At 40.3% G+C, this 15,216-nt stretch overlaps 2 protein-coding genes across 2 annotated transcripts in view; one reads left to right on the plus strand and one right to left on the minus strand.

Annotated features, from left to right (window-relative positions):
* LOC137294587 (ATPase MORC2-like) overlaps window positions 1-1,212 on the minus strand; it is a 50,691-nt gene extending 49,479 nt beyond the window's left edge. The window contains exon 1 of the mRNA XM_067825637.1: window positions 895-1,212. Within this exon, the coding sequence (XP_067681738.1) occupies window positions 895-953 (59 nt within the window). The 5' untranslated portion in view covers window positions 954-1,212. The remainder of the gene's footprint in view (window positions 1-894) is intronic.
* Window positions 1,213-1,627: 415 nt separating this feature from the next.
* On the plus strand, window positions 1,628-12,036 carry LOC137294620 (protein CUSTOS-like). The gene is made up of 6 exons (XM_067825681.1): window positions 1,628-1,775; window positions 6,731-6,815; window positions 9,251-9,349; window positions 9,622-9,692; window positions 10,139-10,244; window positions 10,423-12,036. The coding sequence occupies exons 1-6, from the start codon at window positions 1,652-1,654 to the stop codon at window positions 10,739-10,741; spliced, it is 804 nt and encodes a 267-aa protein (XP_067681782.1). The 5' UTR covers window positions 1,628-1,651; the 3' UTR covers window positions 10,742-12,036.
* Window positions 12,037-15,216: the final 3,180 nt, after the last annotated feature.

A 15,216-nucleotide genomic window follows, 5' to 3' on the forward strand; every position in this document is an offset into this window, starting at 1 on the left:
AGAGAGATGACAGATATACTTGTACTTATCTAAACAAGGTAGATGTATTAAAAAAAAAACCAGATGAAATTATAAGCCAGTGCATTGCAAGAGAGGATGATAATGGTGAAGACCTCAAATTTGTCATATATCATTAGGTGCACAATAACATCTGATTGTTTCAGCTTGATATCAATGGCTTTTAACATGTTTTTTTCATTTCTGGGAAAGAGTTCCTTAAACGCCTGCCACCTATTTTGGGGCTACACAGACATCAATGTTAACCAGTGAGCATTTTACTGATTCAGGTGGGGAACTCTAAGGAACTCTAACCATTTTGGGATGTCATCTTATAAATATAAATAAAATTCACATGAAAAATCTATGTTACAATAGCTAAAGCTCTGAACACAAACTAATATATAGTGTGAAATGCAATAACATTAACGAACAACAATTTACAGATGCATTTTCTGTATTGCTTACAATACTACTTAGCCATTTTGATCATCATTATGGTGCAGATGTTCTGTATGCCTTCACAGCATTTAATTAATAAAAAACATAGTATAATTATTAAATGTTCACAGTTCTTTTTAATTCTAAGTCTAACCACAAACTACACCAGAGATTCCAATGTAGCTTTCTCATCTTGAATGAGCGATATTGTTGACAGGATAACAATAATGCATTTTCAACTGTTTAAATAGGCATCAATTTCATTCCTAGCAAGAGTATATTTCTGTTAAATGCTCATTGTCAAAGTATCAAAATACCATTTCACTACCATCACTGATAAGCAACCTCTCCTAACAATACCTGTCACAAGCAACACATCTTGCCGGTGGTGTAGAAATATATATTACGTTGTCATACTTCGAGCATGATCTTTTGACATTTAGAACAAATACGTACGAATTAGTATGCAGATAATCAAAGCTCAACTGAGCTCTGTTCAGCGTTGTGTACGCCATTTCCCAAAGATTCAGCGTGAAGATATGATGTAGATAGCCGTATTCAACCGAACAAACTCTCCTCGGCGTTTCGAAAGTGGTTCTCCGTGCCGACCCAGGAAGATCACTTGAATATGCTTGTCATTTCTGCAGTTGTCGATTTGCTGAATAAATTAAAACAATCTCAGATGAGCGTACATATCCAATTTAATATTCGTTTCCACATGTTTGACAGGAACATTCGCTGTCTTTCCCTCGCTCCAAACTACTTCCTGTCTATGACCGAGGGGAGAGTTTTGAATCAATGCGCATCTATTGTAATTTTATTTGGAGTAATAACACGCCTGCCCGTACTGTAGAAAGAGTTGGATATGTTCGTGTTTGTGTCGTGATATTGAATGCATATTTTATTTACGCACTGTCCGCTTATGCAAGCTGAAAAGCCAAATGCCATAGTTTCGAAAGCGTTTGATGGAACATGTCAAAAGTTGAAATGTAATGCGGAAAGAAGTTTAACTTACCAAGTTGTAAATCACTGTTAGAATTGAATAACACACATCCTGTAATGTGTTATAGTTGTAAATCAGTTACATCGTTTATGATAATTTGTTGAACATTTTGCGTGGTTCTCTAGGGGATTTCCAGTGATCAAAATTAAGTTCTAATAACCGTATCCACCAGACGCGGAGTACGAATTTGGAGTTGGTGACAATCGACAAATGGCTGCAGCCACGGTCGGTCGCGTCAGAGAAGTTTCGTCCTCAGAGTCAAGCGATGAGGACGAAACAAGCCGATTACGGGAGGCGGCTGTACTTGATTGTCACCACTCTTCTTCAGCATCGAGTATGTATCATGTCAGTAGTTTTCTGATTTAAAGGGCATCCATGGTGATACTGGGAACTACATTTTTGAGTCGGATGTGCACTGTCTGGAAATGATGTCACTGTTCACGCCGAAACAAGTGCCCGCTGACCACATGGTACTGCTGTGCATGTTCAGTGACGGACGATCCTTTGTCTATTGACAACCGATGCAGGAGGCATAATCTCGTTGTGGAATATGTTTATGATATGGAAATATTGACGGAACTTTAGCAAACCTAATTTGGTTTGCATATTGTTTACCGACATATCTTTAAGGGCATTGATTGAAGTATGGTAAATAGTGACCTTATTTCTTACAGGAAAATATATACACGTAGTATGTTTTTAAATTGTCTTGATTAGTGATTTTTCCAACACCCAAGCAGTCACATTCAAAGTCGTAATTTTAGTTGTGTTAACTTAATAATAAAACACTGTTTGGTAACCAGTGAGATATATATATATAGATCTATGGTCTCTGGTTAAAAATACATTTGTTAAGAAACTGTGAAGTCAGAATGGAGAAATTGAAGTACGTTTGAATGTAAGAAACTATAATCTTAATTCAGCTATGAACTGGCACCTCGTAAGGATGGGAAATCCGCATTACCAACTTGGTGCTCATAGTGACTGCAGGAATTGTATGATGCTCAGGGAGATGAGATAGATAAGACGATATTTCTTTAAGGTTGATATCCAGTAATCGAGGGGACAAACAACACCTTGAGCCAGTTGTGTAGATATGTGGGGGAAAATTATATATATAAATCCTATTTATGATTATTACTTGTAGAATTTTACTGACATTCTTTCAGATTCCGATTGTTGTTGTTAAATCGTGATTTCCATCAATGTTCAATTCCAAATATAATTGTGACAATAAGAGTTATTGTTAAAAGGACTACAGCTTCAGCTATTTGTTCATAATTTTGTATTTTAGACAAACGGCAGTGATTAGAGCTTCTTCAGTCAGACAAAGGTGTGGATCTCAAATACTTTCAATCTTTATCTTAACATTAAAATAACTGGAAATGACATCTGAAAATGAAACTTCATCGGTTTATACAAATTGGTACTACAAGGCAGTGAAAGGACAGGATCTTTTGTAAATGAAAATAATGAATATATCGGAAGAGCCTGGCAAATGGGTGGCGTGGTCATGCACGTCCTCCTACCCCACAGCGTCGACTTGCATTATTCAGTTGTATGTCTTCCAGGCGGAACTACCTACAGACCGCCCTCTCAAAAGCAGGAATATTATCAAGAGTGGCATTGGACAGCAATTAGCCCACGGGATGGGTTCGATGTTGAAAAGGCGGAAGTTTGGACACAGACCATTGTGTGGTTTGCGTTGATATTTCCAAACCAATAAATATTACGAATGTCAAAAATGTCACTAAAGTATGTCTTTACACGGGTTTGGGAGGATAGGTTCAAGCACAATGGCAATCCAAGCCGAGTCGTTGAAAAGAAGTTGACCATTTCCTTTGCCGATTTATTTTTGGGTATTTCTACCCGGCAGTAAATAGCTTTTGCCCCGAAGTCTTTTACCTCCTCTTGCTGAATGTAAGTGACAATAACTATTTGTCACCAGCATCTCACGCCTTTCTCAAAAGTCATGTAAATGGAATTGGATTTGTCAGGCTTCTACAGCTCGATTAGCCCACATTTGATTAAATAGCTGGACTGCCGACTGCTTTGATAAAACCAAAATCATATTACCTGATTACAAGGTCATGGTTTAAGTCTGCAATGTTAACCAACAAAACAACGGAGACATCGGATGAACATAATGATTGATCAACACGCAGTCGTGGTTTTGCGTTCATGGTCATGATTTAGACTGCAATAATTGAAAACCAGAATTGAATGTCTGTAAATTCAACCTCGCACAAAAATATGTGAGGATTTCAATTTGGCAGTCGTTCTATCACTGCCGATGGATCTTAGATTTTGATGACAGCCCATTAGACGACAGGGACAATGAAGCGATTTGTCCGCCATCCTTGAGTAATCAGTGTGTGGGTTACTGTTACCCCGCCCAGGACCCAATCGACCCCTGCTGCCATACAGGTGGTCTTAAGTTCACATTTCCGATATAGTGATTTCGTTGGGAGGTTATATTTATTGCAATTGTCACGGTTTTCAGTTTTCGAATCGGCATCAAATAGAAACCATAATCTGGAGATTTTATAAAGATCTGTTCTTTTTTTCTTCCGATAATCGATGAATATATCGGTGGTAATCTTGTTTGAAATGGTAACGCAGAGCATGGAATCTAGAATGCGTGCATGTTCTGAAAAAACAAAATCAAGCAAATTGTTTCTTTCAAAAGTAAACGAATGCCCAACGAAAGTAAGAGTCAGGACCCCCATCCCCAAGTGCCAGCATACCTGCCAAAATGGTCTACTCGTACTGAATTGTCTGGTCCAGACTCGATTATTTACAGACCGCCGCCATATAGCTGGAATATTGGCTGAAACCTAGACTCACTCACTCACTCTGTTACTTATATGATGTATCCTTGGTCAGGTGCGACCCCACGTACACAAGAACATTGGACGCGAAAGTTTTACACAAGAGTGTCTGATCTAGCTGTTAATTTCCTTCTGATTCAGCGTTTTCACTCGGTGTTCAGATATTCAGTAACGTATGGTATGTTTCTATCCAACCATGACTATAGCTATGCGATACTATCACCCGTATGAGAATACCATACTCTGGTTTGGTTACTCGGGGCTTGTACGTTCATGGGTTTTGTACCGTTCTGTACCTAAAGATCCGGGTTGGAGCAGGTCTTCAACAACCCATGCCCATGCTGCTGATAACTGGATTGTCTGGTCCCGACTCGATTTTTAACACAGCTGGAATATCTTTCTGATTGTGAAGTTAAACAAATCACTGGCAAATCATTTCTGATAAAGAGGAAGGAGATTGGATTTTACCCACACGTATCAGTAACCTATTAAATATTGTGTTTCTACAAGTCACGCGACAAAACTATTTCCATAATCATTAAGTTTTCCACTAAAAACTGAATCGGCCGAATACGACCACATGTATGTCACGAGCGTATGAGGATACAATACCTATCAAATGGTTATGACACGGGATGTTCGCGTGAAGGTGACATTATCTAGCCTCACGATGCATTCCTTCCCTGGAATTGCTAGTCAAGGTTAACATGAAAAAGAATACCATGGAGCATATGGTGTAAGGAAACTAGAGCATTGCTTTGGGTTGCATTTTGGTCAGTGATGTGTCACATTTGGAACTGACTTAACCCTTTGGAGAGTTTAATATGGTTTGTTTTGTTGTTTATCTCTGCACTCTGTTACATGGCAGCGGGGTTTTAATAGTGAAGCCTGGACCAGACAATCCAGTCATCAATATCATGATCACCGATCAACGCAAGAAACAGTTAAGTGTCTGTTTGATTATCTGTGTCATTTTATGACGTTAGTAAGCACGTTTGCTGATATTCTAACATTTGGTGGCAACATATCACACATTTTGCGTGCCATTTGTCAACCAAGCCAGCAAGCCGGACCACCCGATCGCCTCTTACGACAAAGCACGGATTATTGAAGATCAGTTCTAAACCGGGTCCTCACGGGTTGAAGATTTCACATATGACTTTAATATATTCCCCTGACCAAGGAGCTTTTGAGCTTTTTGAGCTTTTTGAGCTTGGTGCAGTATTGTGGAGTTTTGCCTAATACAACAAGCGAAGTATTTCCTGACATAAGTCAAGTGACCAAAGCTAGGTATTGACTTGTAATGAGATGTGACCATTGACATCACTGACGAGAAACGCTGGGCCATGAAATCCATTTGTGGAATTATATGTCTTGAACACTAGGAAGACCAGATTGGATATGTCATAAACATTCAGTACACTAGTATAAAGAGTTGAGTGTACTTTTAACTTCTTTAAAGTCGAATATGGGGAAGAAAGTTCAACCGGAGGTTTCTGTGCAGAGTGACGTCCCTCATTGTTGCAGGATATTCTGATCTCGGCTGCAGTCTCAGATGTAGGTTTCACTGAAGTAGTAGGTATATGTTTTTGACACAAGCCACGCCGTTAAGTCTGTCTCATTTGCTGATTCTACTTGCTTCTACCCACGGGATCTTGTTCTGTGTTCACATGTATAACGTTGTCAGTACGTGTGATCACGCGTGATCTGTTTTCACGTTATTTAGTGGTTCCAGTGTTTCATTCATCTCTAGGGGATTAAATCTTGACTCGCTTTACTACTGCCAGCAACTGCTTTGGTAGGGTTTGGTAAGACTGCAGTGGCTATTTTGAAACGAATGATCTGTGAGGCCGTTCATTGCTGTTCAATCGCATAAATAGACAACTGGATTAAACCAGGGATACTCTATAATCTCTATATAGGCTCCCTGGTTAAACTAAGTCTATGATTTGCCTTCGAAACCTACCACTCGATATGTGGCCAGGGAAGATCTCGGTTAGTATAGGTGTTCACCTCTCCACTACTAACGGGATCGGATGGTCAAGCTTTCTGACTTGGTTGACACGCCATCGTATCTCAAGTGCATAGATTGATGCACACATCAGTTACTGGATTGTCTGGTCCAGACTCAATTATATACAGACCGCCGTCACATAACTTGAATCTTGCTTAGTGCGGCTTCAGTCAGCCAGTTGATATACATCGTCATGTATAGCGTGTTACTAGTTTCAACTGATTCTACACAGAAATGAAGTATTTACCAAAAGAAATTCGCTGAATGCGACGGTGCACAACGAACAAAATTCCTGTTCCTATGAAAAGTCGGAATCATTTATCCACGTCTCACACCGCGATTGTTCCTGGCATTACAAAGTGACTGACACGTTGTTGATCAGATTTGCACTTTCATCGTAAGACTGCTGTAATTTCCATGTCACGATATATCTGATTATTTCAGACGGGAAGACCGGCAAATCCATACCGAGCTGCGCAAGCCTGCCTCGAACAGCGCCGAATGACGTCCGCTCTCTCCCGTCGCTAAGGTACCATGATGGATGCAGCTTCCTCGTCGTGTCCGAGGTTAATTAAGAGCTCCCGTTCCTTGTACACACCTACAGGGCTACTGCTGAAGGTCCATCTTAGTTGGTTTAGTGTTTAACCGTTCCGCAATGCTGCACGGTGGGACCCTGGAAATAGTCGCATTTGAAACAGACAAGTTGTTAATGTCCTATGCAATGATCCACATTTTCGATCGTCATTGTCGTCCTGAGCTTGCTGGGTTCAGAGCTCAGGGGGATTATTCTCAAAACCCTGTCAGGGAAAATCAGTAACCTAGTCTGTCATAATGACATGACGACGTACAGTCTGACAATAATGAAGACGTTTCGCGAATGAAAATAAGCATCACTAGACCTGATAAATATTGACCATTATTGTCTTTTAAGACGTCACGTGACACGGATTACAACTTGTAATTAGGGTCTTTTGTTGACACTAATGATTACAACAGCAGGTGCTAACCTTGAAGGCAGCACTACCCTTTCTGTAATATTAGAAATCTCAGATTAAGATGTGCCCACTGTGCAGTTACGATTATATAAACGAACATATTTTTAACATGTTGCATACATTTTGATTTACATTTTTTAAAGGAAATTTTGGATTCCTTGGAGTTTTAAGTTTGAGTACCGTCCGGCATTTGTTTGTGAATTAATGAGTCGATTTTTGAGCTGTGAAAGAAGTCGAAGCCATTGAGTGTAATGGAAGATTATAGCAGCCTTGCTGAAACACTTAAAATGAAAGACGAGGGTGTATATAGTTCACAACACAGGTAGAGACTTATTTCGTTATGTTAAACCTGTGGATCCAAATTGTGTTTTCATGGATATTAAAACAGCGTGTAAACGAAACATTCCAAAAATTGATTTGTAGTCCTGGTCCCGACCCAGAACCAAAGAATACAGTTTCCTGAATGTGCATGATGTGGTTTAAACATACTTTGTGAGAAAGAATAAAATTGTTAATGACCCCTTACTGAAATTCATCAGCTGAAGTAATCTCTAATCCCTGAACGTCAACGTTCTGGGAAGTGAGGAAACAGGAGTTGGGCTGTACGTCACATCGTCATTATTCCAGCCACATAGTGACAAGATCAAGTTTGCGTTGTACTATTTTATTATTCTAAGTCCATTTTCCAAAAAAAGAATTTTGTTTCAAAAGCATATTTTCATTTCACTACCATTTAATAACTGAAAATGTCATAGCATCAAATACAAAAGCAAGCAGTTCGTTATTCCCTATACAAAACTACAATATATGATAGAGATCCATTTCCCTGGGGTAATTTACAATCAGCTGCTCGTTCACACAGGAAAACAGATCTTTTAGATTTCTCGCATCAGAATGAGACTTTCTTGCAGTGGAAAAAAAGTCCACACACTCAAGTAAAATATGCCTGATAGTGAACACTTAATCGCAAGAGACACACATGGAAGGGCCATCCCCATCCATTTTCGGCAGAGAGTCATGAGTAAAGCGGCTGTGGTCAATACGACATCGTCGTAGAACTATTTCATCACGTCGTGACTGACAATCCAAGTAGGTATAACCAACCAATTGTTGGTTATTGATAAATTGCTAAAAGTGGGGTAAAATCATTCTCGCTCAGCCACTCTACCCACGACTCGATTATTTTCAGACCGCCTCATGGAGGTGGAATTTTGTTGAATGACGAAATGCATCAGAAAATAGCAAAAGGTTGAAAACAAGCTTTGTCATTTGATGATATTTGCCTTGTAGATACGTATCCTCTGTCAGTGTGACCTTTCATGACAAGCAACATAACCAGATGCACACTCGTTTGCTTTATACTGTTCCGAAAAACTGTAGTGGAACACGAACTTTCATTTTGGATAGGAGGTGTGAGCTCTGACAAACCTTTCAAAGACCGACGGGGCGATGGGATAGTCTAGTGGTTTAAGCGTTCGCTCGTCATGCCGAAGACCCGGGTTCGATTCCCCACATGGGTACAATGTGTGAAGCCCATTTTCTGGTGTCCCACGCCGTGATATTGTTGGAATACTGCTAGAGCGGTGTAAAACTGAACTCACTCAAAGACCGACGTCTTATGAACGCACCACCATTTCTCTTTACAACCACCCTAAACACAACGCATGTGATGCGCGTGCACAACGCAGTAGCCTCATACATCTGCATGGGGCGTCATTCATAAATTGGGCGGTTTTCAAGGTCACTAAATCACAGTAAACCATTATTTTATACAGCGAAGTATGCAAATGACACGTCACACGCCAATCATCATTCAAGAGCGATCAAGGAAGTGCACGTGGTGATGCGTTGTCAAAACATTCATTATTATCATATCAACAATGATAACCTCCCATTTTTTTCCAAATTAATAATGGTAAAGTGCCCAACATTCTTGAAGAGTATATATGAATAATTTTCTCCACACCAGACCATCACGAGAGGAGAGTCGGGAACTGGAGAATGATCTCAACACAACGCCAGCTTTCAGAGCGTTCGTAAGCAAGAAACTGTCACAGATTGTGGACAGGTTTGTTTAATTAAAGGGGCTGTGCTATCAACAATGTGACACCTTTTCAGAAACGTATACTGTAAGTTAGTTTCTGAATTTAGTGCATGTTTTTTGTTTCGTTGTAACGTGGCCAGCCGTATATGAACCTACAGAACAATTTGCTAGTACATTAAATTGTCGATTATTGCAAGCTAGAATGACCCTCAACTGAGGAAATGTTTAGTGTTCAAATTCTGAAACATAATAACAAATTGCTACGCTGGTGACATTGAAGCGCTTGTCTTTTGCAGTATGGTAGAAATTAGTGAAATGAAGACGGCACCCAGTGCTTCCACTGCCACCAACGAGGAGACTGAAACCGGTTTGTGCATATCTCCTTACGTAACGACAACAACGGCCATCTAAGACATTAGGTGTGATTATGAACACAGTTTTAAAGCCTGAAAGGTCGTTGAACGATTTCCTCCAAGTGCTCATTCCAGTATTATTTCCTTACATTGTGTTGTTTTTCTTTAGAGTAGTTTTTCGTTTCTCTGTTTTTATCTATACATCTGATTGCCATAGCTTCACAGTGCGGAATGATTTTCATCGTGACCTATTTAGGTCACGTGTCACTTTAAGCCTTCCAGTCGATGGATATTAATCAATGACCTCCTTCCAAAAGGTTCTGAAAAATAGAAAGTCGAGCAGTGGCGGGGATGGAATAAGTTTGGAGGAAAATACTTTGATGACTCAATGAAGAATTGAGGACGGCAGTAAGAGTTTGTGATCTTGACCAATCTTGTCAGTTTTCTTCATCCATTGTAGGTGTCCGTCTCTTTTCAAGCAGCACGAGTCCTGTGAGCTTGGAGGATCGTACGCCTTTGAGGAAATGTGTTCCCAAACGCCATGTTGAAAGTAGTTCCAGTGACAGGTGAGAACACAACTCCTCTGAGTAGATCCGTGAAAAAAATCACGTAGATTGTCCCAAATTTTTCAAAATCTTATACAAAGACGACTTGAAATCAGTTTTGTGATCTCGAAATCAAGGGTTCACGTAACTTAATATCGTTCAAGGTAGCATTAAACTATTACTCACTCTTCGGTTTCAGCTCCGAAGACGAGAGGTTAGCCTCTGCAGCAGTGTCACACGAGTTTATATTCAAGGACACAACGTTTTCAGGTTCTTCAAAATCTTGCAAATCCGAACCAACACGTACTAACTGTGATGTGGTGAAATTGAAAAAATCCAAAAAGGAAAAGAAGAAAAAGACTCAAGATCTCTCAGAAATGTCACCACAATCGATAGAGCACGATACAGGAGACACAGTCGATGTCGATGCTGACAACGAGCTTGACAATACAAACGCAAACAAAAAGTGTAAAAAGAAAAAAAAGAAGAAGAAAGAAAAAGAGAAGGGAGAATTCTGAGCGTGGCAGAGAAAGATGAATGTGTCTCGATCAAGGCTGTGCTGCAGCAACAGCCTGCCCCGAACGTGAATGGGAATAAGTGCCAATGAGTGTTCAAACCTCATCACGTCTTCGTTCCACCAGCTGAGAATGCTTACTCAGGGCTTAGAACAGATGCAGCCGGCCTCGAACATGGAGAATATATTGTTAGCACACGTCACAACTGTTCGGGTTGTATATCAGATGGGCTATGTTGTATTGTTAGTTCCTCGTATTATTTGCCATACTCCCTAAACAGACGTGGTGGGATTCCGGCTTATATATCCATAATGTTTTAATAAACAATTCCAAGACGGTTTTTCTTTTCTTTACGTGACGCATAACGGAACTGCAGAGGATGTTTATTTAGCACAGATTGAAACTAAGACCAAGCTGAGAAAACTGTTTAATATAAGGTACCCCTAATCACTGTTGGATATGAACATCACATTCAACTGTTATACATGACTAATATACCGATAAATCACGTGAGAAGTTGGCGTCCTTAATGACCAGCGGCCCGTTTCTCAAAAGCTCTCGGAAGCCTAAGATCGTTTGAACTTTTCTCGTAACATGGGTACCTCCTGTTACAGTATAGGAGGTGGGGATGCTACGAGGAATTTACGAGAGCTTTATGAAACGGGCCCCAGGGCCCCGTTTTACAAAGCAGTCGTAAGTCTGTTTACGTTTAGGAGGTGCCAAGGCTACGAGAAAAGTTACGAGATCTTAGGATAGCGAGAAACAGGACCCAGATTCCTAAAGCTTTCACATAATCTTTCGTTTGAAACAAAATGTATACTCTCCTAGCTTTGTTGGTCTTATAAGCATTATCAGTTTTATATAATTTATTTTCTCAGTTGTTTGTTTGATGTGGTATCGGACAGTGATATGTCCTCTGTGCACATAAGCCTGAATCCCACATTTTGTGCCATGTTCACCGACACTTTGATGTGCAATGTTTAGTCAGCGTTTTTAGGTAATTCCAGAAAATATTTTAGCACTTCCGGTTCCAAAATCAATTTAGTTCGATTCAGTCTGAAGGCGACCTAACATAACACTGAAACGACAGGAGAGTTTTCTCCTTAGGCAGTGTGAAACTAGGCCCAAGATCACTGGCATTCATCGATTGTCCACCGAAAGAGATTCGTCAAGCGTTGAAGGCTGCAGCGGTAAACAGTGCCCGTACTAACCACTGGTGTGATAACGCCAAGCCTCTGCGGAAGGGTTTACTCCAAACTGTAACATATTAACAAATGTTCATAAATCATTCCATAAAAGACATTTTGTTGTATTTTAAAGCTGCATGTTATAGCTTGTCAGCAAGATATCTCAAGAACCGTACACTGAATTTTCTTCATATTCAATACCAAGCTTCTTCCAGGGAAGGGGCAGGGCCCAGGTCATTTTGGTGACCTCTTAATTTTCAAGGTAACAGCGACACTTTGAGGATTTCGGCATGTTAAGCTACATATTAAGCTTGTCAGCGCTATATCTCAAGAACCACTGACAAGACGTTCTTCATATTTGACTCCAAGCTGCATCTAGGGAAGGTGCAAGGTCCATCCGATTTTGGTGACCTTCATATAATTTCAAGGTCATGGCGAGACATTGAAAATTTCAGTAATTTAAACTGCATGTTCAGACTGTCAGCGAGATATATCTCAAAAACAGTTCACTGGATTGTCTTCATAGACTCTCAAGACTTCGCCTGAGTGTTTTTGCAATAAGCAATTTCTTTATTGCTATTTTTGCAGATTTCCTACACTATGACCACACTATTCATGTTAAGGTCAAAGTGAATCTTTGTGTGCCAATATTTGTGCATTTGTACGACTGCAGTGCAAGATATCTAGAGAGGGTGACAGGTCATGTTTTTTTTTCTTTTGACATTTAACTTCATCTTATATTATGACCTTAACTGTCACTCCCTTTTAAATTTGATTTGATAATTTACGGCGAGGGATTATGTTACCTAAGTGACAATGCTTGTTTTCTTTCACTCGATCCTCCCAAGTCACGAACATATTTTGCCATTTATTCTTGCGTTTTGCCAATTGAGACAAGGCTTGCACCATATTCATTTGTTACAGACCTGAATTCCTGAATTTCCTTAGAAATAAAGCCAAAAGGTTGATGACTTCTTGTTTTAGCTCTTCCTTAGAGCTGATAACGGCGTCATACACCTCCTTCGAGTCAGGATTTATTTCATGCCCTATCGTAACATCAAGGCCGTCGTGTGCTTCACCGTCTTCGAGCGGTCTTTGTGCAAGGAAGAACAGTCTTTCTGGCGGGTTTGTCGTAGAGATAGAGACTTCATATTATGTGATTTTCGTTGAGCCGTTTGCACCGTCGACCGCACTCCGCAATAGATCACGTGACCTCTAATATTACAACTGTTTCGCGGCAAAATTTGCATGCCCTGGATCTTTGTTAAGAGGGCGGTTGGTAGACTAGTGGTTAAGGCGTTAGCTCGTCACGCCAAAGCTCCGGGTTCGAATCCAAACATGGGTAAAGGCCAGCCAATGTAAAGCCCATTTCTTGCATCCGCCCCCAGGATATTGCTAAAATATTGCTAAAAACGGCATAAGACCATATTGACTCACTCACTCATCCACTCCTTGTTATGCCTCAATTCTTGCATCAAACTGCAAGTGAGAGAGCATGTATTGTAATGCGTTTCTTAAGAAATATTCCATCAATGCCACAACAGAGAAACTGGGAATGAGTTTCACATATCGCACCCATATCGGTAGTCTGTCGTACAGATCCTGAAGTATATATATCCAAGAAAGACCACGCAAGTCTATAAAATGTGGCAAGTCCAGATTTTCTTAGCTTCTGAAAATGAGGTAAGTCTCAGGGCTTAATTTTATCATTATATTATATCCTTCATTTCAGAGACTAGTTGTTAGTCTACCCTATCGGGACAGGAATCCAAGTTTTTGATGAAAGCACTAATTTTAGGTTCGTAATATTCAGAAAAGGAAGCAGTGTCGATTCACTGAATGATGTATTGACGTGTTGCAATTTCGTGTATCTGTATATGTATCCCCTTACTACAAGGACTGACAATGCTAGCATGTACTCTTGTGTAACTTCAGCCAGGCTGTGGATGGGATTCGAACATAAGTCTTCCTAGTCAAAAGCAAGTTCTTCAACTGAAAGGGCCTGTGAGGTCTGCCAGCTGCCTTTGAATGCATAATTGTTAAATATCATTGCATGTTTGAATTTACAGATGAGAAATAATGGTATGCCGATGATATTATGAATAATTTGTTAGTTTGAACTTTTCAGATTTTTAAACGTGAGCAACACTATATGTATCTTAAATGTCAATAATTGATGATAGAAGCTATTCCAGAAACTCAAAGTGCAGTGTATGTTTCACCTTTGTGGAATAATTCTGTTTGTTTGCCCCATGGATTGTGAATATCTTGGTAGTTTCAATGTTACCTGAAATATTCAGCTTTTAAATGTAAGTGATACTCATCTCATGTATATCAGTAGGTTATGGTTATATATTCTGGTATTGGGAGGGGTGGTACTGTTAAACGCGACCTTTGAAAAAAGATACCAAAACAAAATACCGACTCGTGATTTCAGGAATTAACTGTAACTCACGGTGTGCTTGTCATGGGCCATTGGCGCCAACTGTGGAATGGGCAGATGTTTGGCATTCATTTAGTGCATTTGCCCCATTTTCCTCGTATTTACTAGCAAATAAGGACAAGTTGGACCGGCACACAGAGCGCTTTTACGAGAAGTAGGCGGTGCAACCCCATTTGGTTTGTGAAAGGTAGAGCAGATGGAGGTTATGCACGTGCAGTGCAAGATGAAACGCCTGGGCCCCCTTCGCTCAGTGGACGGCACTCGTACATATACGGCTAGTACAGATCAGTTGTCAGGTCGGTTGTCAACTTAGCGTGTATCGATCACAAGGACGCTTACTAGGGAAAGCTTTCAAGACATATTTGCCGCGTTATCTCAACAAACTGCCACAGCACTTACCTACACTAATGTTAAATATTCACAAGTTGTCATGTCGACGGTTCGGCAAAGCGTCAGATTAATTTCCTCCACTTTGAAGAAACAGACCAATAATCCCCAACTGTCAGGCGAGAGGTCTCTTCTAGAACAATGCTTTCTTCCCATAGTTGCCTTGTTTCCTCCAAATGGGGTGTTTTTATGGCCGACTGATCACCTCAGAAAAAAATCCTCGTAACACAAGTGGACTGGGAAGGTATACATATTTGGAGTGTGGATATTCGCATTACCCGCGTGGTTCAAGTCCGTCTGCTTTTGTTTGTTTGTTTGTTTGTTTGTTTAATGCTGCAAGTAGCAATAATACAGCTATGAGGTGGCGGTCTTCAAATAATCGAGCCTGGACCAGACAATCCACTGATCAACAGCATCAGCATGAGGTAGCGGTCTTCAAATAATCGAGTCTGGACCAGACA

This window comes from Haliotis asinina, chromosome 1, assembly GCF_037392515.1.
Source record: "Haliotis asinina isolate JCU_RB_2024 chromosome 1, JCU_Hal_asi_v2, whole genome shotgun sequence".
Classification (NCBI taxonomy): Eukaryota; Metazoa; Mollusca; class Gastropoda; order Lepetellida; family Haliotidae; genus Haliotis; species Haliotis asinina.